This window comes from Castanea sativa, chromosome 5, assembly GCF_040712315.1.
Source record: "Castanea sativa cultivar Marrone di Chiusa Pesio chromosome 5, ASM4071231v1".
NCBI classification, from domain to species: Eukaryota; Viridiplantae; Streptophyta; class Magnoliopsida; order Fagales; family Fagaceae; genus Castanea; species Castanea sativa.
Genome location: NC_134017.1, coordinates 64,869,960 through 64,893,431, shown reverse-complemented (window position 1 = coordinate 64,893,431; position 23,472 = coordinate 64,869,960). Strand labels below are relative to the sequence as shown.

The 23,472-nt window shown below is 37.8% G+C and overlaps 2 protein-coding genes across 2 annotated transcripts; one reads left to right on the top strand and one right to left on the bottom strand.

The window, feature by feature from the left end:
• Positions 1–3,366: 3,366 nt before the first annotated feature.
• On the bottom strand, positions 3,367–4,654 carry LOC142635622 (uncharacterized). The gene is made up of 2 exons (XM_075809755.1): positions 4,108–4,654; positions 3,367–3,755 (listed from the first exon to the last, which is right to left on the bottom strand). The coding sequence occupies exons 1-2, from the start codon at positions 4,652–4,654 to the stop codon at positions 3,367–3,369; spliced, it is 936 nt and encodes a 311-aa protein (XP_075665870.1).
• A 10,813-nt stretch (positions 4,655–15,467) lies between these two features.
• LOC142637054 (inositol-phosphate phosphatase) lies at positions 15,468–22,172 on the top strand. Its single transcript, XM_075811343.1, has 12 exons — positions 15,468–15,615; positions 15,748–15,803; positions 15,901–15,951; positions 16,825–16,905; positions 17,045–17,148; positions 17,237–17,321; positions 17,881–17,935; positions 18,032–18,075; positions 20,946–21,014; positions 21,100–21,200; positions 21,335–21,391; positions 21,692–22,172. Exons 1-12 carry the CDS (start codon positions 15,603–15,605, stop codon positions 21,786–21,788), a joined length of 813 nt encoding a protein of 270 aa, XP_075667458.1. The 5' UTR covers positions 15,468–15,602; the 3' UTR covers positions 21,789–22,172.
• The last annotated feature ends 1,300 nt before the right edge of the window (positions 22,173–23,472 follow it).

Sequence of the window (23,472 nt, the reverse complement as noted above, 5' to 3'; positions counted from 1 at the left end):
GAAGAAATTCCACTCGCACCTCGCCCCCCTGAGTCCGTTTTAATTCCCATGATTGCGGTTATCGAGGGGGGCATGGAAATTCCTATGGGTAGGGTAACCCGAGATTTTTTAATAAACTACAGGCTTACCCCCTCACAATGTTCCCCAAACGTCCTTAGAATCTTAGGATGCGTAGATGCTCTTAACCAAAAAATGGGGACCAATTTGACATGGCAAGATGTAAACTGGGTGTACAACTGCCAAAAAGGGGATAGGACTAAATACTACATGAAATGTAGATTTTCTTCCGTTAGGTTGATCTCCTACTTACCCGATTCGAGTAAAGGGATGGACGAAGATTACCTTGTCGTCTTGGGCAATTGGCATGATGGCTTACACTGCCCAACCCGAGAAGGGACGCCAGGTAGTACTCCAGAAGACTGACCTGGCACTTAGGATTGACCAAAATTTTCATGTGTTCTGCTTTGCTTAACTTATTCATTCTAACCATTTCATTCCTTATTGTAGACGATTTCCATACTGCTCCGAATTTATCCGCTATAAATCGAGCCGATCTAAACCGGATTCTTCGGTTAGAGATATTTGTACACCGGGACGGACAACTCCGAGCAGCCCACATTATCCTCGGGTACACACCATCTACAAAACGTTTCCAAAGCCCGAAGAACGTAATCAGAGCAAGAGATCTACGCTTAGCTCGGATTGACGTTGCGGCCCCTGGATTCCTACTGCTCGCACCTCCTCCTGCAGGAACTCAAGACCCACAGCTTCCAGCCCCTCTTGCGGCCCAGTTACTTTATCCCCCCTTGGACCAGGCTACTAATCTTGTAGCCGAGGAAAGAGTTGATACGCCCGAGCCAAATCCTCCCGAGGTGACCGAGAAGGATTTTGAAGTGTTCTACCGTCCAGACGCTCCTTCCAGCTCCAACCCGTCAACCAGCGAAATGGGTTTTCAAGAGAAGGAGCCCGACTTGTTGGCCTTGCTGCAGGCGCACGCATGCGACTCTTCACCGGCGGTTCAGGTCCCACCTCGTCCGATCACTCCAGCTACTACCCGTGCACTTTCCTCAGAGGCGACGGATAAGAAACGGAAAAGGGGCCAAAGTAGCAAGCATGTGATAGAAATCGAAGAAGGGGAGAATCCCGACCCTTTTGTTAAAGACACCAGGGCTGTGAAAGCCCTTTCCAAGAAAGTTGCTCCTACTGGTTCGTCTAAGGACCCCAGTAGTGAGCCTACAAAGAAGGCGTCAACCTGGCGACCCAACTTCACTCTCAGCCCGGCGCCCGTTATGGATGACGCGAACCTGAGGGACCCGAAGAAGGGAAGCTCGAGCCCGGTGGCCGAGTGTCTAGAGAAGGCTCTATGCCTTCCAGAGGATATGGCATAATTACGATCCTTCCGTAAGAGGGAGGTTTTCTTGTCTTTGAAGCAGGACTTAGCCAAGGTATATATATATTTATTTATTATTATTTTTTTAAGCCTTTGCACAGTTTATACATGAGTTTAACTCTTTCTTATGACTAACTCTTTTTTTTTTTTTTTTACTCGGATACATCATAGGCGGTCCAAGCTTCATTTATGGCTGAGGAATGGGTAGATCACTCCCTGGATCTTGCCCGAAAAGCTGATCAGAATGCCGAGGCGGCAGTGAGGGCACAAAAAGAAGCTGAGTTGAACTTGAAAGAGACCCTCACTCACCTGTCCGAGGTAGAAAAGGCTCACAAGAATGCTGAGTCGGCCTTGAAAAGCTACGAGTCACAAGCAAACCTTGCTCTCGAGGCTCAAAAACAAGCTCAAAGTAGACTCGCTTTTACTGTCGTTGAGCTCAAACAAACGCAAGAGAAACTGGCCGCCAAGGAGCAGGAACAGGCCGTAGCGGAACAAGCAGCATACGATGCAGGAATGAAAAAGGCTTCGGATAGCTTGGCCGCCCAACTTAAAGGTGTTGCTAGGGCGTTTTGCTTGGAGGTATGGGGTCATGCCTTGGACGCTGCTGGGGTAGCCGCCGATGCTGAACTTTGAGCTCCAGATAGTGTTTACTATCCTACAGCACTACGGCTTGCCCCTGATCCCCCCATGCCTCCCGCTGAACCAGCCGAGCCTCGCTCCTCGTTCCCGATCCTTCGATGCCAGCCTCAAAAGGCCCTTCTCCCCGCTAGAGTCCGTGGAAGGGGTAGTTGAGGGTGATGTGGCCGAAGAGCCAAGAAAGAAGAAAAAGATAAAGAACCGTAGAAAAGGAAGGACAAGCAGCCCATTGCCTAGTCATTCTATCATGGTTGTTTCCTTCTTCTTTTTGTTGTTTCCTTATTTTTTTTTTTACAGATGTGTGGGCTACATGATTGCCCCAATTTTGTAACGGGTATTTATTAAGAAATTAATATTTAGTCCTTCTCTTTTGTTTCATACACAAGTCTTATTTCAATGCGCTACCATCCAACTGTCACTGTCACTTCATAATATTACTTTAATTTGTTCATTATACTTGTGATTTTAAGAAACGCGCAAAGCTTAACCTAAGTTCTATAACTTCATTACTCAACCTTTTGACGTTTGAGCGAGAAAGCAAGAAATCCAATATGATAACGAGCAACGAGACTTAATGATTTATTTATGCTACTGCTTTAGATGTTTGAGATTCTTTAGCCGTGATCTTGTTGGATTTATAATTCCTGAGTTATGGTCCGAGAAACCAAAAAAGAACGAGGGTCAGTTTAACACTTATGTTTTCGCAAGCGCTTAATTTTTTCTTAGACTTGTGCCCCGAGGAGCCGAACAAGCACTAAGGTCAGTTTAACACGTAGGTTTTATGCAAGTGATTAATTTCTCTTAGACTTGTGGCCCGAGGAGCCGAACAAGCACTAAGGTCAGTTTAACACTTAGGTTTTTTGCAAGTGATTAATTTCTCTTAGACTTGTGGCCCGAGGAGCCGAACAAGCACTAAGGCCGCCTTAACACTTAGGTTTCCTGCAAGTGATTAATTTCTCTTAGACTTGTGGCCCGAGGAGCCGAACAAGCACTAAGGTTCGCCTTAACACTTATGCATATTGCAAGTGATTAATTTCTCTTAGACTTGTGGCCCGAGGAGCCGAACAAGCACTAAGGTCAGTTTAACACTAGCATTTTTGTTGATGCAGAATTGATACAAACGGGACCCATGCACACACATCCTTAGCACAAAAGGAAACTCTTTTCTAAAAAAAAATAACGTCGTAAGTTATTTACATTCCAAGGGCGAGGAACCACCCCTCCATCCAGATCTTCCAAACGTAAGCCCCTATACCTCTTACCGAGGTAATTCTATATGGCCCCTCCCAATTAGGACCTAACTTTCCCCAAGCCGAATTTCTTGCTACCCCACTACTTTCTTAGCACCAAATCACCTGGTACCAAGTGGTCTCGGATCTAACTCCCTTGTCGTACGCCTGCTTAAGCTTTTGCTGATAACTGCCCATTTTCACACTGGCCACTTCTCTCCTTTCCTTAATAGTATTCAAACAATCATATATCTTCTCATGATTGCTCACTTCGTTATACTGGTCGGACTTCAAAGTGGGAAAGCCTGACTCTAATGGTATTACAGCTTCCATTCCATACGTCATTGAAAAGGGAGTCTCGCCTGTCGATCTTCGGGGTGTAGTGCGATAAGCCCATAGCACATGAGGCAATTCCTCTACCCAGCCTCCTTTGGCATCGTCTAATCGTTTCTTCAAACCTGCCAAGATGACTTTATTGGTTGCCTCGGCCTGACCATTTCCTTGAGGATAGGATGGTGTTGAATATCCATTTCTTATTCCCATTTCGGCGCAGTACCGTCGGAAAGCCTTGCTATTAAATTGGAGCCCATTATCAGAAATCAAAGTATGAGGGACTCCGAAGCGAGTTATGATATTTTTCCAGATGAATTTCGTCGCATCCACATCCCTAATATTGGCTAATGGCTCGGCCTCCACCCACTTCGTAAAATAATCTGTGCCGACAATGAGCCATCTCCTATTACCTGGTGCCCGAGGAAAAGGTCCGACGATATCTAAGCCCCACTTAGCAAAGGGCCATGGGCTGGATAACGGGTTTAAGTTACCTCCGGTTGATGTATGCTAGTCGCAAACCTTTGACATTGATCACATTTCTTGGCATAATCTTCGAGAGGTTCTCCGTGCTTGGCCACCAATACCCTTGGGTCATGGCTCTATGAGCTAGTGATCTTCCTCCAGTATGACTCCCACACACACCTTCATGCAACTCCTCCAGCAGAGGTTCCACTGCTTCAGGATGTACGCAAAGCAGGTACGGCCCTGTGTAGGAACGTCTATAGAGTTTTTTCTCCTCTGATAGCCAATAACAGGGAGCGCTTCTTCGTACCTTCTCGGCAACTGTTCTGTCTTCAGGTAGTATTCCGTGCTGCAAGAAAGTTACAATTGGGTCCATCCAACTTGGACCAACATGAACGCTGTGAACCCGTACTGCCGAAACGTTGGTCAAGCTAGAAGTCAGTAAATCCTCCACCATGACCATACGTGGTAACTCCGAACCCAGTGAAGTGGCCAACATTGCTAATGAGTCAGCATGAGAGTTATGTCCCCTTGGGACTTGTTGTACCTTGAAACTGTCAAACAAACCCAACACCCCTTGAACTCGCTTGAGATAGCCTTTCATTCGCTCATCTTTTGCTTCAAATTTCCCATTAACTTGCCCTACTACTAATCGGGAATCACAATACAACCTTACTACTTTTCCTCCCAAGTGTTTAACCATTTGGCAAACCAAGCCTCGTACTCGGCCTCATTATTAGTGGCGGGGAATCCCAACCTCAACGACTTTTCAATAACTAGTTTCTCGGGGGATATTAACACAACTCCAACCCCGGCTCCCTTTCGGTTTGACGCCCCATCCGTGTAGACTTCCCACGGGGTGACATTTTCTAGCCCAATGGACATTACTGTCATCATGGTACCCTCGTGGTTAATCTGACCTTCCGTGAACTCGGCCACGAAGTCGGCAAGGATTTGCCCTTTGATAGCTGTCCGAGGCATATACTTGATGTCATAAGCTCCCAGTTTGGTTCCCCACTTTGCTACACGACCCGTGTAATCCAATTTCCTCATGATAGCTTGCAAAGGCAATTGTGTGAGTATTACAACGGTGTGAGCTTGGAAGTAGTGGGGCAATTTCCTTGTCGCATGCACCACAGCTAGAAGTGCTTTTTCCAAAAGTAGGTATCGCTGTTCTACTTCCCAGGCACTTCCGACGTAATATCCGCTTCGAACCCCATCATCATTCCGTATTAAGACGAGACTTACCGAGTGATTTGTGATGCCTAGGTATGCATATAACACTTCTTCCTTCTCGGGTGTTGATAATATCGGTGGTCTAGATAGGTATTGTTTTAAGTCCTCAAAGGCCAAGTTGCATTCATTAGTCCACCAGAAATCTTTCCACTTGTGCAAAAGGCGATAAAAGGGGCGGCACCTGTTCCGTACCGAGATATAAACCTCGTTCAAGGCCGCAATCATACCGCCTAACTTCTCACTTCTTTCGGATTTCGAGGGGGATGCAAATCTAAGATGCTTTAATTTGATCGGATTAACTTCAATTCCCCGATGAGTAATCATGTACCCTAAAAATTTTCCCGATCCCACGCCGAAGGAACACTTTGATGCATTCAAGCGTAACTTATACTTTCTTAATACCGAGAAGGTTTCCTGCAAATCTGCCAAATGGTCTTCTGTCCTCTTACTTTTAATGACCATGTCATCGATATAAGCTTCCATATTACGCCCCAATCGCGCATCAAACATTCTCGGTCACCATTCGTTGATAAGTAGACCCCGCATTCTTTTAAGACCAAAGGGCATCACTCGGTAATGGTAGTTACCATTAGGCACGAAAAGCCGTCATCTCCCGATCATTCAATGACAAAGGATCTGATGATACCCTTGGAATGCATCCAAGAAGCTCATTTCGGGGGTGCCCCAGCGTTGCATCCACCAATTGATCAATTCGGGGTATAGGGAAAGGATCCTTGGGACATGCCTTATTCAAATCAGAAAGTCAACACAGACTCTCCATTTCCCGTTCTTCTTTTACCACGACGTATTGGCCGACCACTCAGATAAAAGATCTCCTTGATCGCACCGCCTTGCTTTAGCTTACCAACCTCCTCTTTAACCTCCTCGGCGTGCTCTTGAGATGCTCGCCGAGGAGGTCCGCGTCTAGGCGTCGCATGGGGGTTAATGTTCAAATGATGACAGATAACTTCTGGATCAATTCCTAGTACGTCATAAGTCGTCCATGCAAAAACATCCATATTGTCCCGCAAGAATTGAATCAACTCTTCTCTTTCCTGTACCGGAAGCTTGGACCCGACTTGAAAATATTTCTCTTCATCTTCCCCAATAATTACCTTGGTTAGCTGCTCGGCAGAGCCTTCACCCTCTCCTAGGCCGACTTCCCGAGCAACCTCCTTTAATTGCTATGATGTCCCAAGAACTTCACCTTCCAACATCGTACCTCGGCCTCGTATGAATAGTGCGTACGTTAGACACTGCCTGGCTACCATTTGGCTACCATGTAATACTCCCACGCTTCCTCGTATAGGGTACTTCACCATCACATGTAAAGTAGATGAAACTGCCTCCATTGCATGCAGCCATGGTCTAGCCAAAATGGCCGTGTACGGAGAGTATGCCATAACAACTATGAAGTTTCCGCACTTCGGAACCCTCCACCTACAGACGGCACTGTAATCATTCCTCGTGGGATCACCTGGTTTCCATCAAAACCGACCAACGGATGGTCGTATTTTTCCAAGTCCTCCTCTTTCAACTTTAATCCATTGAATAGGTCTGGATACATAATCTCGGCACCACTTCCATCATCCACCAAGACTCGTTTCACATCATATCCCCCGATACGAACGGTGACGACCAAGGCATCATCATGGGGTTGAAACGTTCCCTCTTTATCCTTATCAGAAAAGCCCAAAATAGGCGTCGCCGAGGATCTCATTCTTTTGTTTGTTTGATGATTTTCTTCCACATCCTCATTCCCACACTTGTTTTGAACGGTCATGACCCGAGAAGGTTTCCCATAGTCTCCTCTCGGCTGGGTCAAGATAACGTTAATAGTGCCTAGAGATGGTTGAGGGGACTGACCCCAATATTTCCGAGTATCAAGTTGTTCCTGATTCCCATTCGGCTTTGCCAATAAGTGATTGATCTTCCCGGCCCTAATCAATTGATTCAAATGGTCGCGCAGTGTCCTGCACTTCTCCGTGGTGTGTCCCTTATCCTGATGGTAATGGCAGTGCAGGTTTTGGTTTCTCGTGGATGCATCTCCACTCATTTTGTTTGGTGGCCTAAAATATGGCTCATGCCGAATTTTCTCCAGTATGTGATGCACTGGTTTCTTAAATAATGAGTTAACTATAGGAGACTCAGCGGTCTTCGGATGGCTTGTAAAGTCTCGTCTGGGCCGAATACCTTGAAACCCCCTACCCGAAGATCCTTTCTCTCCAGATACCCTTTCATCTTGCCTTTGCTTTGCATCTGATCCTCTTCTACCCGTTGGTATTTATCTATCCGGTCCATAAGCTGACGCATGTCTATCGCGGCCTTCATTGTCAAAGACTTCCTTAACCCATGCTCCGTGGGAAGACCCACCTTGAAAGTTCTCACGGCTACACTTTCCACATCCCCATCAATCTCGTTATACGTTTCCCAGTATCGGTCAGAATATGTTTTGAGTGTTTCACCTTCCCTCATAGACATAGACAGTAGAGCATCCAAAGGTTTTGGAATCCTCGTGCAAGTTATGAACCTTGCTCCAAATGCCCTAGTCAATTCCTCAAAAGACCTCAGGGAACCTTCTGCCAAAGCATCAAACCACCTCATAGCCACGGGCCCCAAACTGGAGGGAAAAACTCTGCACATCAATGCCTCATTATTCGAATAAACGGCCATCTTTTGACTAAAATGACTAACGTGCTCTACAGGGTCAGTCCTCCCGTTATACATAGCAAAGATGGGTTGAGAAAACCTACGAGGTAGCTTTGCCCTGTTTATCTTTGCCACAAAAGGGGATTTGGCAATTTGTCTCAAGGCTTTACCCATTGCATCACTCCCGTCCTCGCGATATATCCCATCAGTACCGGGCATCCTCGTCTCCTTCTGCGGCTTTGCCCCAACGCCCGAAGACACACTGGCATGGGTCACACTTCGAGTAGGCTCAAACATTGGGGGATGAATTCCTCCTGGGTTTGCTTCCGAACTATCACTGGAAGAGCTAGCATTACCCCTACGTCTTCGCTTCTTACGATTCACGCACTTGCGTAAGTACGCTATCTCAGATTGCATCTGTCGCAATACATCGTCGCGAGACATATGCCCTTCAGTTAACGATCGTTGCTTAGCCCCCTGACCGCCATCATATGCTTTCACCACCCCCGAAGTATGTCCCTTCCCCTTGTCACGCTGGAGACTCACAGCTACGTCCCTGCTTCGTGAACTTACTGATTCCTCCCCTTCTAGATACACCTCCGCCATACACTTCTAAATGGAATGTGTTACGTTGTTGTTGTTCCCACAGACGGCGCTAATTGTAAGGACCAAAAACTCATAAAACTAGCTTAAAACGTGGCTGCTTCTTTATTCACTTAAGGTCCTCATACAATACATTTGGTAGAGAGGGTTCAACAACAAAAATCCCCCTTCTATAGTGTCCCGACTCTTATTTATACTATTTGCTCCTTTCATCATGGCCCTACACCTCACAATCTACTATGTTTTTCCCTCTGACACCTGTCTGTCGGTAATGGAGCAGAGTTCTAACTTTGCGTTCAACACTGTTCAGGTCATATCCACATTAATGCAACGGATTGAACTGGTATCTTCCAATTAATGTGGCCAGAATGGTTGTTGCCGGGCATTTAATGCATCCCTCTAAATGAGCCTACCACCTTCGGATATTTGTAACCCTTATGTCAGCAATGCCCATGCCACGTCATCTTCGGGTATTTTCAGGTAACTTCCCTTACTCCTTTGCTCCATCTTACCTACTGCATGTCGACCTTCCCTTCTTCAGGTCTTCGGGCTCTTGGGTCCTCATAACCTCACAGATGCTCTTAAGGCAATTATTAATAAACCATAATTGGAAAGTTTTAACATCACTTTCATCGGAAAATATAAAAAACTATCAACAACATTTATTTATTTTTATCATTCTCCCAATAAAATATTTCTAAAAATAGTTCCTAAAGGCATTGGTTAACATTTTCCATTAAAAAAAAAGGTATTATTGCATGCGCAAAACGCGTGTAATTAGTCTAGTAAAAAATACTATAATTGGAGATTGAATTAAATTTGAGATTATCACTTTATCATAAACTAGCATGTTATCCTTGCTTACATATTGAAATGTTCAATGGTAGTGATACTAATGTACTATTGATGTTAAACATGAGTTATTAAATATATAAAAGTTCGTATAAAAACTTGTGTTATGTATTAATTGTGTTGTATAATATGATGTGCAATGAATAACAAAAAAATGTTATTTGTGATAACACAATGATCATTTGATTTTCTTACCCCAATAATAATAATAATAATAATAATAATAATCATATTTCTTTGATCTTTGTATCTATTTTGCCGTGGTTGACTAACACGATGGCTTAGATAATATGCAAATGAACCTTGTTTACAACCTGTTTCATAAATGCTTGGTCTGCTTCTCTTGATGTTCCGAAAAGAAAAAGGTTTATTTTGATTTGCATGTTTGTAATTGAACATGCTAGAAACATGTAATGCTTTGTGACGGGCCATATTTCTGGAATACAATTGAAATGAGATTCCTATTGTTCTGTTTCCCATTTAAGTTTTTCACTTATTTTTCAGTGAGCAATGCATACTATACATTTTAACACAGGTCTTGACAGGTGATTCTTTGATAAACCATTCACCTGCAATTTAATTCTATACCCGCATTTCCAATATTCTTTTTTGGTTATGTTTTCTCAATTCTGTTTCTCGTCCTCATCCTCTGTTGCCTGCTTCTCAAATTGATAACAGTGGTTGGTATTAGCAAAAACAAAGGGCGCATTAGAGCTGATTTAAGTTTCTCCAGCTCTTCTTTGTTGGTTGACAAGGATGTGAGTAAGTAAACCAAGATCAACAGTTGGAATGTCTACTAATAAAACATCTAAGTCTTTGTTGTCCCATCATTGTGAATATAATTTGTTTAAAAGTTGTTTGCTATTGATGACCGGTTCTTAAGAAATTTCTTGTAGCGTCTCTGCCTTGTTTGGAGTGGTAGATTTTGACATGTGTATATGGAGAAAGCTGTGTGTGAAGTTAATGTTGAAGGTGGGTTGCAATATGGACTATGTATTCCTAAGAGCAAGATGTTTTTTGTACTTGTAATTAAGTTTTGAAATGTGAAATTATCATTTTTTAAGTGAACATCCCCGATGTGTTATGTATTTGCAAATTTATAGAAAATAAAACTTCCTATTCCATGCCTCACATTTTAAAAATATTAATAGTAAAAAATTTAGGTGTTTCACATATAAAATGATTTACAGCTTTGTGGCTTTGTGGTATAAATAGGTTTTATATTTGAAATGATAATTTTGTTCAATGCAATGGCAAGATAGTGGGGTAAGGTTGCCTAACATAATTCTTTCGAACCCTTGTACAAAAATGGAAGCTTTGTGTACGGAACATGAATATAATATAATGGCAAAATATTATTATTCAATATAATGGCTTTCCCACTAATGGTTGTTCAAAAGAGTTGCGCCTCCTAGTTTAGTGTTTTTATTTATTTATAATAAATAAGGTCGGATGTTGGTCACGTGGATGGGTGATTTTTTATTAGGGAATTCCTAGAGGCACCGAAAATATGCATTGAAATTTTTCATACCCTTTGTTTTTGTATTATAGTGCGGTCTTGGTAAAAGTGAATTCTTATGAGAAGGTGTGAAACAATTGGTGCCTATAGCACTGAACTTTGTATGAATGATGGTGGGATGGTGGGCTGGGCCTTTTTCACTTGCACCTTCTGTTTTCAATATAATAGTACGCTTAAAGACTTATTCGATGTGAATGTTACTTTTGGGCTTGCCCAATAATATATTTTGGACTTGCTTGTAAACATTCATGAAAATACACACAATAGACAAAATAAGGTGAATATATAGTATAACTCTTTGTTAATATTCCTTAATCACTTTTTATTGGAAAAATATCTTGTAACTCAACTAACACATGAGATATTTCTACTAGAGAATTTTAGGTTTAAATCTTCTTATTAAATTATAAAAATAAATAACTTCTTATTAGACTAGTATTTTAAAAGTTTCAATATTGGATTGCATGTTCTTGTTTTTTCACCCGCCTATTTTATGTGTTCTATTGACAATAAAATTCTCTATCCCACTTTAATTGTTCTACTTTATACTCCATTAATTATAATTTGTCATATATTCATTTGACTTTTATGGTGGTTATCCTATGTATTCTTGGAATTTCTTTATCATATATTTTTATATAATTGATATTACATATAAATATAATAAGTTATTATTAATTTGACAAAAATGTATGATTAGTAATTTAATTATATAAGTTTATGCTTTCAATAGTTGTTGTCTTTCCTATTTTATAACATTTTTAGACTATTGTATAATATAGTTGTATTTTATATTAAATTGTATCTAGAATATTATTTTAGATTATTGTATATAATATGGAAGTTGTGTCTATAGAAAAAAAGATTAATTATTTTATTTTTTACTTGTTCCATGACAAATTCCTAATTCTGCCATTGCTGACCCAATACTGTAAAAAAACATTTTGGAGCCACCACTAGTGGGTAGAAGTGATCTTGGTAGATCTCTAACATAGAAAAACAAAACGACTAGAAAAACAAACAAACAGGGGTCAACTAGTATCATCATCAAGCAACACTACAAACAGCCTTTCGATCTTTGAAGTATTGAGTTGAAACTTGAAACCCAATGAAGAGGAAGAAAACCTTACCTGACCTTCAAAACAACCTAAAGGGTTACTCCATTAACTGTTTGATCACACTATCTTAATCATATGATCCAATTAAGTACGACATTGCATGTGGTGTGGTGGGATTCTTCAAGTTCCATTTCTCAGAGGGCATATAATCATAATCTCACTGAGCGTACAAGTCACGAGTAAATAGACAGCATCTTTGCATATTCCATGCATCTCTTTTCCATGACAATGAATGTAGTAGAATCACTTAATTAGAGACGCCACATGCCAAAATGGCAAACATTATATATCATAGAATATTCGAAGTGTAATGTTCATATAAGTTTTTGTTCTCTTTTTCTTTATCCCATAAAACTGACCTAACCCGAAGTTTCCTGCATTATTCCAAATTCACTGGATGCCACACAAGAGAATACCTGGTAATCAAAATAGCAAGTTCCAATAGAGGTGTATCTTATTATTAAGGCTGTGAATTAATCACCAATTATGTTTGTTTGTTTGTTTTTGTTTTTGTTTTTTTTTAATATTTTAAAATTCAATAATTAGGAGATTGGAGATTTGAATTTTAAATATTTCTTTTAAAAAATTAGAAAATGTCAATTAATTAAATTACAAAACTCTTAATTCAATTACATATTAATTTGTGGGTTTCAGTTAGCTCAATTCGTAAAATCTTTGATGATTGAATAAGAACTTTAGAATCCAATCTCCGTCTACACTAAAAACTAATTAATATTATAATCTGATGATAGAATAAAAATCACATAAATGGACGCTATAAGTTAAAACTCTATTAAAAAAAAATACATATTAATTTGATTATAAGAGTTTTGATGGTTGAATAAAAACTTTAGAATTCAATCTCCGTCTACACCAAAAACTTATTAGTATTATAATCTGATGATAGAGTAAAAATCATAAAAACGGACTCTATAAGTTAAAATTCTATTAAAAAAATACATATTAATTTGATCATTAGAGCATATCTAATAAGTTTACCTTTTATGGTGATTTTTCAAAAAAGGAAAAATAATGTTTCCTACCTTTTATGGTGGAACCACACAAGGCAACCACCAGGTCCACCACCAATGAATCTCATACCAATTACTAGCTTTAAAACATATTCCATCAACCGACATACCGTTCTGTTGGGCGAAAAAGCATATTCATATATCTTGCTGATAAGAAACGAATATGCCACTTCATTTATATATAGAAATATTTTTATATATAGGGTTGGGATCAAGTTATATTTGGTAACTTTAAGCAATATTACGCCGTCTAATAATTTGTTATAGAATTTATATTTTGAAAATTCTACCGTTGAATTATAAATTCTATATATTCTTAACACTCATGCCAATTTTTATGCCAATTGGATGTTATTTACCATTCAATTTATAAATTTATTTTTTATGCATTATTTTAAATTACAAAAATTTGAATTTAAAAAATTGAATGATGACATAGCTATTAATCTTTGATCACCTTGAAATTTTGCAAGCATGAAAAATATATGAAGATAATATAATCTAATGGTGAATTTGTCAAAATTAACATCTAATTAAAAAATATTGAGTGGTGTAATATTGATTAAAGTTACACTAGGTGAGGTGTAACTTAATGGCAAGCACAATCAAAAAAGGAAAACAAACATCAAAGTCTTTTTTTTTTTTTTTTTGGAGACCTCTACTCTCAATAGCTTATATGAGGAGTAATTTTCTACTGCGTTACAGGAGCAATTTTCCCCCACACAATAATATATTTCATTAATTAAATTTATGAAGAGATCGCTAATTTTTTCTTTTTTTGGTCTTTGATATGGTCATGCATAAGGGTATTCAAAAAACTGCTTAGATTGCATGAATGAACCTATACCGACCATAATCGCCAATAAAATGATAGTATTTAACATATATTAAAGTGCAATGCGATAAGGGTTTTGGGAAAACCGTATGGCATAAAATTACACCGAATTGCACCAAGAACCTCCTTAGTCAACTTTGTCATGCATGATGTGAGACCACATTAAGGCAATAGCGAGATTTGTTACTATTTAAATTTACAACTCTCAAATTCATAATTAAGAGCATTAGTATTGGGGAGTGTAAAACCCCAAGTGGCTATTTTACGTCCTTTGTGCCCCAAAACATGCCACATCTGGGGTTGTATATCTAAAAAAAAAAATACAATCCAGCTACAAGTAATTGCTTAATTTACAGCCTACTATTCACTTGGATGTAAACTTAAAAGACATTATTTTATTCACTTATCTCTCTTCTAGTTGCTAGTAAAATATTATTTTATAATATTTTATGGTGTAATTATATTATATTATTGTGTTGACTTATATTATTTTATTGTGTTGTATAGAAAAATAAAATTTGAGATAGTAAATGTATTGTAAAATGAGATAATATAATAGATAAAATAAGTTTTTAAGTTGTAAAATAACAACTCCGAATGCTAGTTCACTAAGTAACGTGGAGAGAAGAGTCCCACTATTTATGATGATGCCAAGAAAATCAGTAGGCTGGATGCTTCGGACTTGGAAGGACTACTGGTTCTTTCTACGGCCTGAAAAAGAAAGAAAAGCGTATCAAAGGCGACCGGGGCTGCCGGCCAAAGATCCTCCGATGGCAAAGTTAGTTTTTTCCTCTAAGTTATTTGAGTTCCAACTTTTTTGGAGTGAAAACTGAACATACCTTGGCCTTGTCTGAAGCAGCCTTTATATAGTGTTCTTATAGACGGTTATTGAGATGGGAACCTCTCCTGGATTCGAGGCTGAAACGTAACTGCTATAACCGTCCGGGAGTTACATTTCTATTTCATAACGGATACATGACCGTTATGCGTGGGATAAGGGATTGTCACATTTTATTCGGAGACTCTCCCAAGTATGGTACCCTCGTCCTGAATTTCCTTCGTCGTGTGAACTTGCTGATTCCAAATGTAAAATCCTAGTCCATGGATCTTCCTGTGGACGAGTCTTCTCAGGGTAGGCTGTGCGCACCCCACGGACGAGGGATGTAACTTCGCTCACCCTCTGGACGTCCTTGTTCGTTTCCCTCGTCTTGAGGATAACTTCTGGACGGCTGCCGAGGTGATATCCGTCCATGGACGGGTTGGGTGGTTTGAGTGTTTTCATCCCACATCAATTTATATGATAGGCCACAAGAGATAATATATTATAGGATTTTACTAATATGTGCTCTAATTACACACAATAATTAATTATTTTTAAAAATATTATTTTTAAAATAAAAAAAATATTGACAATTTTTTCACATCTCAAAAAATTAAAAATGGATGGTGCAAATTATTTGGACAAATAATGGTGCATAAGAGCAAGAGCAACTGTAGGGTCCGTAGGGACACGTATGTATATAGAACTCTCTATGACTATATATATATATATATATATATATATATATATATGCACACACATAAAACTTCGAGTCCTCACTTCTTGAGACAGTGTGCTACGTGAAAAGCTCAGAGACAAAGCACAGCCTTTCCATTCATATCATCATCTACTTTTCGAGTTTCAATAAATTTCTGTCTCTCCTCTTAAAATGGCCGAAAATGGTAGGACCCTATCGCTCTCTTTTTCTCTTTTACACTTTTTAATTTCTCTTTTATGGTCCAAACTCTAAATGCAATTTTCTTGTTTAAGTTCTCAAATTTTGTTTTTGTTTTTGCAAATTATTTGGATCTTAGATTCGCTGTCAGACTTCCTTGCCTCTGCTGTGGATGCAGCGAAGAGAGCTGGCGAGGTTTGTTAATTCAAAGTTCTTTTTTTTTTTTTTTATATATTTATTAACTTTCATCACTATTTGTTATATTCAGACTCATAAATGTTTAATTTTGCAGATAATTCGTAAAGGATTCTATGAAACCAAACATGTGGAGCATAAAGGCACGGTATGATTTTTCATTTTCAATTTTTTGAACTGGGTTTGTCATATCTCATGCCTTTTTTCTAATTTTTTATGGGTTTTATTTATCTGATCATTACATGTTATGGGTCATAAATGTCATTCAGAATGGCAATGAATTGTTTAAATTACAAATGTTGATGGGATTGTCGAGATTAGAAGGTAGAAAATTGTGAATAATCTTAAGGTGAAGAATTATGTGTAGGCAATTTCTGTGTTAAAATATTAAATTTTCTTAGATTTGGCAAAGAGGGTGCCTGGTTATACGTACTGTACCCCATTTCATTATTGGATATGCTCTTACCCAATCTGCATTGTGATGTTAGCATTATCTTTTCTATTTGATAGCTAAAAAGTGATGGGAAATAATTTTATCTGTTTGGAAACATTTTATTTAACTTTTTGCTGAAAGTGTGCTAAAGTATACTTGTAATTTGAAAAAGTGAGAAAAAGTAAGAAAAAATGAGATTTTAAAAAGCTGTACATAAGACTAAAAGCAAAATCTAACTTATAATCTAGTCCCAAACACACACAATTTGAAAATTTTTTATCACCATGTGTGAGAGTTTATCACAATTCAACATGAAAAGTTTTGATCAGAAACAGAACATTGAGTTAAAATTAATATGGGTTTTGTATTTTGACTTGTCGAAAAGAGCGCATTTTTTTGTATCTTGTTGACAGTGAAACATCTGAGAATCCTATATTTGTTCGTTTATTTTATCCTTCTATTGTCTTTAGCAATCTGATGGTGCATAGTGAGTGAGCGGTATTCTATAGAAAACAAAATTAATTTGGGAAGTCAAGTGGTAAAAGAAGTAGCAGATTATAATTTTATAGTGCTTGTGGTGGAACACAGGTGGATTTGGTAACAGAAACTGATAAGGCGTGTGAAGATCTCATTTTCAATCATCTCAAGCAGCTTTATCCCACGCATAAGGTTAATGCTTGTTTCTTATTTTGTTTCCTTTATGCATCAAGAAAGTCACAATTAGTGCTCTAATGGCATCTTTTATCTCCTCAAAACGGCCTTTTCTTTTAAAAATAATTCCTAAAATTGTTCCAACTGGTATTCTTAGTTCATTGGTGAAGAAACTACTGCTGCTTTTGGTGTTGTGGAATTGACCGATGAACCCACGTGGATAGTTGATCCTCTTGATGGAACCACTAACTTTGTCCATGGGTACATATCATTATCTCCTGTTGTAGTTGATCCTTTCTTTTTCATATGTTCAGTCAAGTTCATTTCTTCACTATGAACTTATTTGTAGGTTTCCCTTTGTATGTGTTTCAATCGGTCTTACACTTGGAAAGGTTCCTACAGTTGGTGTTGTTTACAATCCAATAATGAATGAGGTGAGAATTCTAATGCTTCATGTTTGCTTAACACAAGTGGTCAAACATAACAAAAATTCTATGAGCTACATAGCCAGAAATATTTAGATAATATGCATGATCTTCCAAATATTATATAGATGGAGTCTTGTAGTGGCCTTGGTATTTAAGTTATCTTGTGGTGACTGTTATTCCTGCTTTCTCTCACATGAACAATATTCACCGCATTTCTGTTTACTTTATGCTGTTCAGACTGTTATATGTGTGCATGGGGAAGCACTTAATTTGTAAGCAGTCAAGTGGTTTTTTTTTTCTCCATACATGTTACCCACGACTCTGATATGATCAATTTCACCCATTGGAGGTCTGAGATTCTATACAATTTTTGTTTTGATTTTTCTTTGATACGATCATCATTCTGTTTTAGCTGATGAGGTTTCCAGGCCTCTTTCAGCACTCGGCTTCTAGGGCTTATGCATTTCTCCTGTCCTATGCATTATCGAATTTGAAAGTCTAAAAATATGTTTTAAGAAGTATTTCTGGCTGAGCTATGTGTAAATTTGGGTTTTTGGTTTTGTAGCTTTTTACTGGAATCCGTGGAAAAGGTGCTTTTTTGAATGGAAACCCTATAAAAGGTGAGTTCTCTAATCTTAATCTTTCAGTTTCGTGTTTCTCTTTAACTAACTTCTGAACCTCTAACAGCTATATGCTTATATTTTTTAATGTTGCAGTTTCATCTCAAACTGAACTGGTGAAGTCTCTCCTTGCAACTGAGGTATGTGGGTATATAATAGAACTAATTCTTTGATGGAAACTATTTGATGAAAGTTGAAACCTTTAATTCACAATTTATTCAATATGACATCCCTTTTAGTCTCAGCATCATCTTTATTTGGTTTTTGCGATGTTGAATGTTAATTGTGGGTTTTTAGAACTGAGTAAATAGGGAATAGTATAAAAACAAGAGAAAATTAGATAAAGAATCAATTAATCAATCAATTGGCTGTAGAGCAAGTCCAACTCTATTTGTGGTTACTCTAACTGGAATTGTATGTTCTACTAACTTTATTGTCTTGTTGAAACTATATCAAACAGTGACTTTATCTGTGACCTTAGTTACAGAGTATTTCAGACTTTTGGAGGTTGCACCTAAAACCTTATCTTTCTTATGTTGATTGTATGCATAATGCCCTATGCTGTCCTCACCTAATAATCCATTAGGTTGTACTAATTCCCATCTTTGTCATTGCTTTTCCCTGGATGTGAGCTAACAATCTTATAGTTCTTGCTTTTCCTTGCCACCTTTTGGACCACAATTCATGTTTTTCAAAGTAAATTTCCTTATATCATGAATTCTTTCAAATAAAATTTTAAAGAAGCCACCATCTCTGTCATCATTTCTGTAAAGCTCCTGTTGCCAGAAATCTCAGTGTCATAATTAACCCAACAACCATGGCTGAACTAATGTAATTAAACAGTGTACAACTACAACCATAGCAAATTTAACTTTATGGTTTAAATCCCTTTATCTCATAGCAAACTTAGCAGAAATCTGATTACCAAAAAAAAAAAAAAAACTTAGCAGAAATCTTGATAGATGCTGTGTGACACGTTGAAAAAAGAAAAGAATAATGTTTATAATAGAACTAGTCTGCATAGTCACATTTATGGAGTCATTGGTTGAAGGTATGGGATTTTGTCATATATATAGCGATCTGGGTTGGTTTCTGTTTCTGTTCTGGTGTATCTGTAATAGTCCTTTCTTATAGAAAATATTTCCTTCAAGCAAAATACACACACACACAAACACGTCAAGATCAATTTCCACATGGTCTAGTTATTTTCTCCCCTATTTGAGTTTTTTCAATAAGCCTGTGTCCAAAGTCTTAAAAATAAACATTTAAATAGGGAAGCTCACAGTTTGGAACAGAGTGGGTCTGAGGTACACCTGTCACCCGACCTGATCCTATCAGGTGTGATTGTGAGAACAAAACACACTTTTGACTGGTAACCTTAGGTTTCTAACTGACCGCCATTTTTTGGATTGGCAGACAGAATGTTAGGATTAGGTTAACAGGCAATGAGTGGGTCAAGACGCTAAGTAAAGTCTCCGTCATATCCAACAGTGGGGTGGTTAGGTTCTAGTCTACATCCACTGGATTATTGGCCATACCACTCAAACAAAGAGAAGCTATGTGGCCTGCAAACCACACATTCACCACACCCCAACCACCAATCAAAATGAAAGGAGAAACCACCCATAATGAGAAGACAGAGAAGAAAATGAGACGAGAGACCGAGAGAGAGTAGTCAATTTTGTTAGTGTCATTGATTATCAAGAAGGGATTAGAAAGAGGGGGAGTCTGAAGCTAGCATGAAAGGTTTTTGTGGGGTGGGGGGGTGATCCACTATGGTTGATGGGATCTGGAGAGAGTGAGTGAGTGTAGGGTTAGTTGTCAATGATAGGGAATTGGAAAAATCTGCAGACCCAACTGTCTTATCGTGGTTCTGTCCTTGGATCTTGCTACCAGCTAATCCAACCAGCTCAGTCTGGATTGGATGGGTTTGGTTAAGAAACCCTACTTTTAAAGTTGGTTCTAAATCCTGAAAGCTTGTTTCTTCTTGTCTACCCAATCTTTCTCTATAAACAGAAAATGTTGAAAAAAGAAGAGAAATGAGAAAAGGAATGATAAAATAGATATAAGCTACTACTTGTGAAGACTATTTTAGAATAGGGTGGCTCAAGTGTATTTGTTCATTTGGTGCCCAGGGGGATGGGTTTATAAAAGGTATTTTCAAGTACAACTTTGACAGTAATGGAAGCTACTGTTCTTTATTTGGCCAAGAACTTTGATTTGGTAATGAAACTTTAGTTGTATGAGCTGAAATGCATAAGTGAAGCCCCCTTTTCCCCAACCCCCAAAAGAATGGCACCAGAAAGAAAAGAAAGTGGGGGGTGGGCAGGTGATAGAAATGAAAAAGACTAAGCAAAAGTTCTACCTTGGGTCTGTTTGCTTATGCTTATAAGTTGGCTTATTTAATAAGCCAACTTATACATAGATTTATCAAACCTACTTCTTTTAGTCTACTTATTTTTCAAACCGAATAAGCCAATAAATTTAAGCCATCCCAAATGGACACTTGGAACAAGCTATGGAAGAGAACTTACAAGGCAACGAAACCGGAAAAGGAAAATACCTATTTAATTATATGTAGTGCCAAGGAGTATCACCTGAATGCATAATTTAGGCCCATACTTGATGTTTGTAATAGGTAGTGGTCTGGACTTGAGGACTGCTTATGTGGGAGATTGAACTTTTGTGGTACAACCTAACTTGGTACTTTATTTGTTTAGTTATTTTTGAAGTATTCCGGTGAGCATGCATATGCTGATGCGTAATAGCACCTGAATGGAAAAACATACTTCTTAACTTCTTTCCTTTGTATTAGTTTATGTAAACAGATGAAATTGGCCTCATGCATCTCATATACCTCTTACCAAAAAAAGCATCTCATAAACACAGAGAGTGCATTCAGAATGTATTTCAAAATTCACTGCATTGCAATATCTTTGCAAATACCCTACTCTTGACAATCAAGAGGACATTTTATATCTTCTCAAATTTTGTTCTTCTGAAAGAGCAGGCTGGAACTAAACGTGATAAGCCAACATTGGATTCCTCTATGAACAGAATTAATATCTTACTTGCCAAGGTAAAAAATAAACTTGCCACAGAAGTTATTGAGCTTATAGCATGCATTGGTTTCTGTTGTGAATCTTAGTTTCTCTTTTGATCAGGTGAGATCCCTTCGAATGACTGGCTCTTGTGCATTAAATCTCTGTGGAATTGCATGTGGAAGGCTTGATCTATTTTATGAGCTTGGCTTTGGGGGTCCATGGTATGATATCATAGTTTTCACTGATGTTCTTTTTGCGAGTTGTGATTTACATAGCCTGCTTCTCAGAATGGTATTGTTATCTCTCAGTGAGGTTGGTTTGATTTGTGATTGACATAGTCTGGTCATCTACTCAGGGATGTGGCAGGTGGTGCAGTGATTGTAACAGAAGCTGGAGGACTTGTGTATGACCCGTAAGTACCATACTTATTTATGCTTTTTTTTTTGCTTGACATAGGAAATAGGGGTTCTGGAAAGGTTTAACATCCTTCCATAGAAGCATCTTAAAATGGAAATTAAATAGTAAACTCTATTGATCTGTCTTCACAAATTGATGCTTGAGTTTGACATGCAATGGGGTTGGTTTTGCATACCGCACAACTGGCAGGCCAATACATGTTTGCTAGTTAACTTTTGAAAACATTTTACGTCCATAGATGTTTTCAAAAAACTAAACCTATATATCAACATTGATGGTGGTTGTTATGTATCAGATCCGGTAAAGATTTTGACATTACCGCACAGCGGGTAGCAGCTTCAAACCCTCTTCTCAAGGATGCATTTATTGAGGCTTTGCAGCAAACGGAATGAGAAAACACTCATTTGATAATGAATTGAGACCACTGCTTATTCAATATATTTAGGGTCTATTTGGATACCGTTTATTGTGCTGAAACTGAAAACTTATTGCTGAAAGTACAACAGATAAAGGTAAAAATTAGCTGAAATAGTACAAGGGGCCTATGAATAGTAGCAAAAATGAACTTAATAGTGAAATAATTTTCGTTTTCCATTGGTATCTCAAATGGAGGCTTAAAGTTCATTCCCATGTTACTATTATATCATGCTCCATTTGCTAAGAGTATTTATAATTTTGAGAATACTACAAATGGTATAGTGGCCTTTGTCACTTGTTAGTGCCAAATTATTTGTAGATTCAGAGGAGATGACAAATAACATTGTTACTTATATAAATTTGCTTTACTCAGTGTTTAGTTCAAGTTTTAGTTTTCATTTGAGCGATGATGTAATTTTTACAAATTTTAATAATACATACAATCTATGCAAAGTAAAGTACTAAAATGCCAACTTAAAAAAAAAATTGCATTATTTTTAAGTTTTTTAATTTTTTTAATAGAGTTTCAATCTATAGAACTCTAAATCTTTTATCGATAACCTAACCGGAATTCACTTTTTATATATATATATATATATATATATATATATATATAATATAATATAATATAATATAATATAATATAATATAAAGTAAAAAGAAAGGAAAAAGGTTGAAAGTTTGTATTTAAAAAATAAAATAAAAAAGCTTAAAGTCATTTGGAGAGAAACCAAGAAAGTGGCTGGTAAAGCAAGAAATTAGCACGAGGATAAAACAAGAAATGCAAGTGCCTAGCGGACTAATCTAGAAGGGAGAGGTGGCTGAGGGGTAACTTTCACTAAGAAATGCAAGTGCCTAGCGGACTAACCTAGAAGGGAGAGGTGGCTGAGGGGTAACTTTCACTAATCATAACTTGTTATTTCAACCAATTTTAATACAGATTGTATCATTAGACATTTTCTAGGTGAGAGGATATGCACAATGTGGAAGAAGGAAAAAGCCAATAATATGTTTGCTCGAGAGTGCGATACCAACAAGTTCAAATTTTGATGGCAACATTGTCGACATCAGCAAGTTTTGAAAAACATCAATCTTTTTGAATTGGTCCAAAATAAACTTATGTTTTGAAATAGCCGGAATATGGGAGATAGATTAAAACAATTTTATATTTACAAAAGTAATTGATACGATAAATATTAGTCATATTGGTTGATATGGTATGTTATTCATAGCTTTATTATTATTATTTTTTTTTTACATTTTAACATGACACATGAGGCCCATTTATCCTAGGTGTGGGTTTCTTTGACATCCAATTTAGATTAAAGGTAATTTTTTAATTTTGTCCATAATGTCAAGAGGTTTGTATTTCAATTAGTATTTCTTGATATTCCCAACAAAGATGTCTAGGTTTTAAATTTCTCTCCTCCACTATTATTAACTTCCGAATATAAACATTTAAAAAATACAAAACTTTTCCATATTTTATATACTGTATTTGTAAATGTAGAAACTGCATGTTGGATTAATTTTGTTTTTATAGATTATGGATGGTCAATATTTATTATAAGGGAGTAAATCAAGACCTGTACTCTGTACTCATATCTTTTTGTGGTTATTTATTAGTTTAATATAACTAAATGACTTCTAAAATAAAAA

Excerpts from the sequence above, each read along its gene's own strand:
- LOC142635622 (XM_075809755.1), bottom strand. The coding sequence starts at position 4,654 with ATGAAAGGCTATCTCAAGCGAGTTCAAGGGGTGTTGGGTTTGTTTGAC. Across the intron at positions 3,756-4,107 it reads AAATGTGATCAATGTCAAAG|GAAATGGTCAGGCCGAGGCA; the intron begins GTTTGCGACTAG and ends CCTATCCTCAAG.
- LOC142637054 (XM_075811343.1), top strand. Across the intron at positions 17,322-17,880 it reads ACAATCCAATAATGAATGAG|CTTTTTACTGGAATCCGTGG; the intron begins GTGAGAATTCTA and ends TTGGTTTTGTAG. Across the intron at positions 17,936-18,031 it reads GAATGGAAACCCTATAAAAG|TTTCATCTCAAACTGAACTG; the intron begins GTGAGTTCTCTA and ends TTAATGTTGCAG.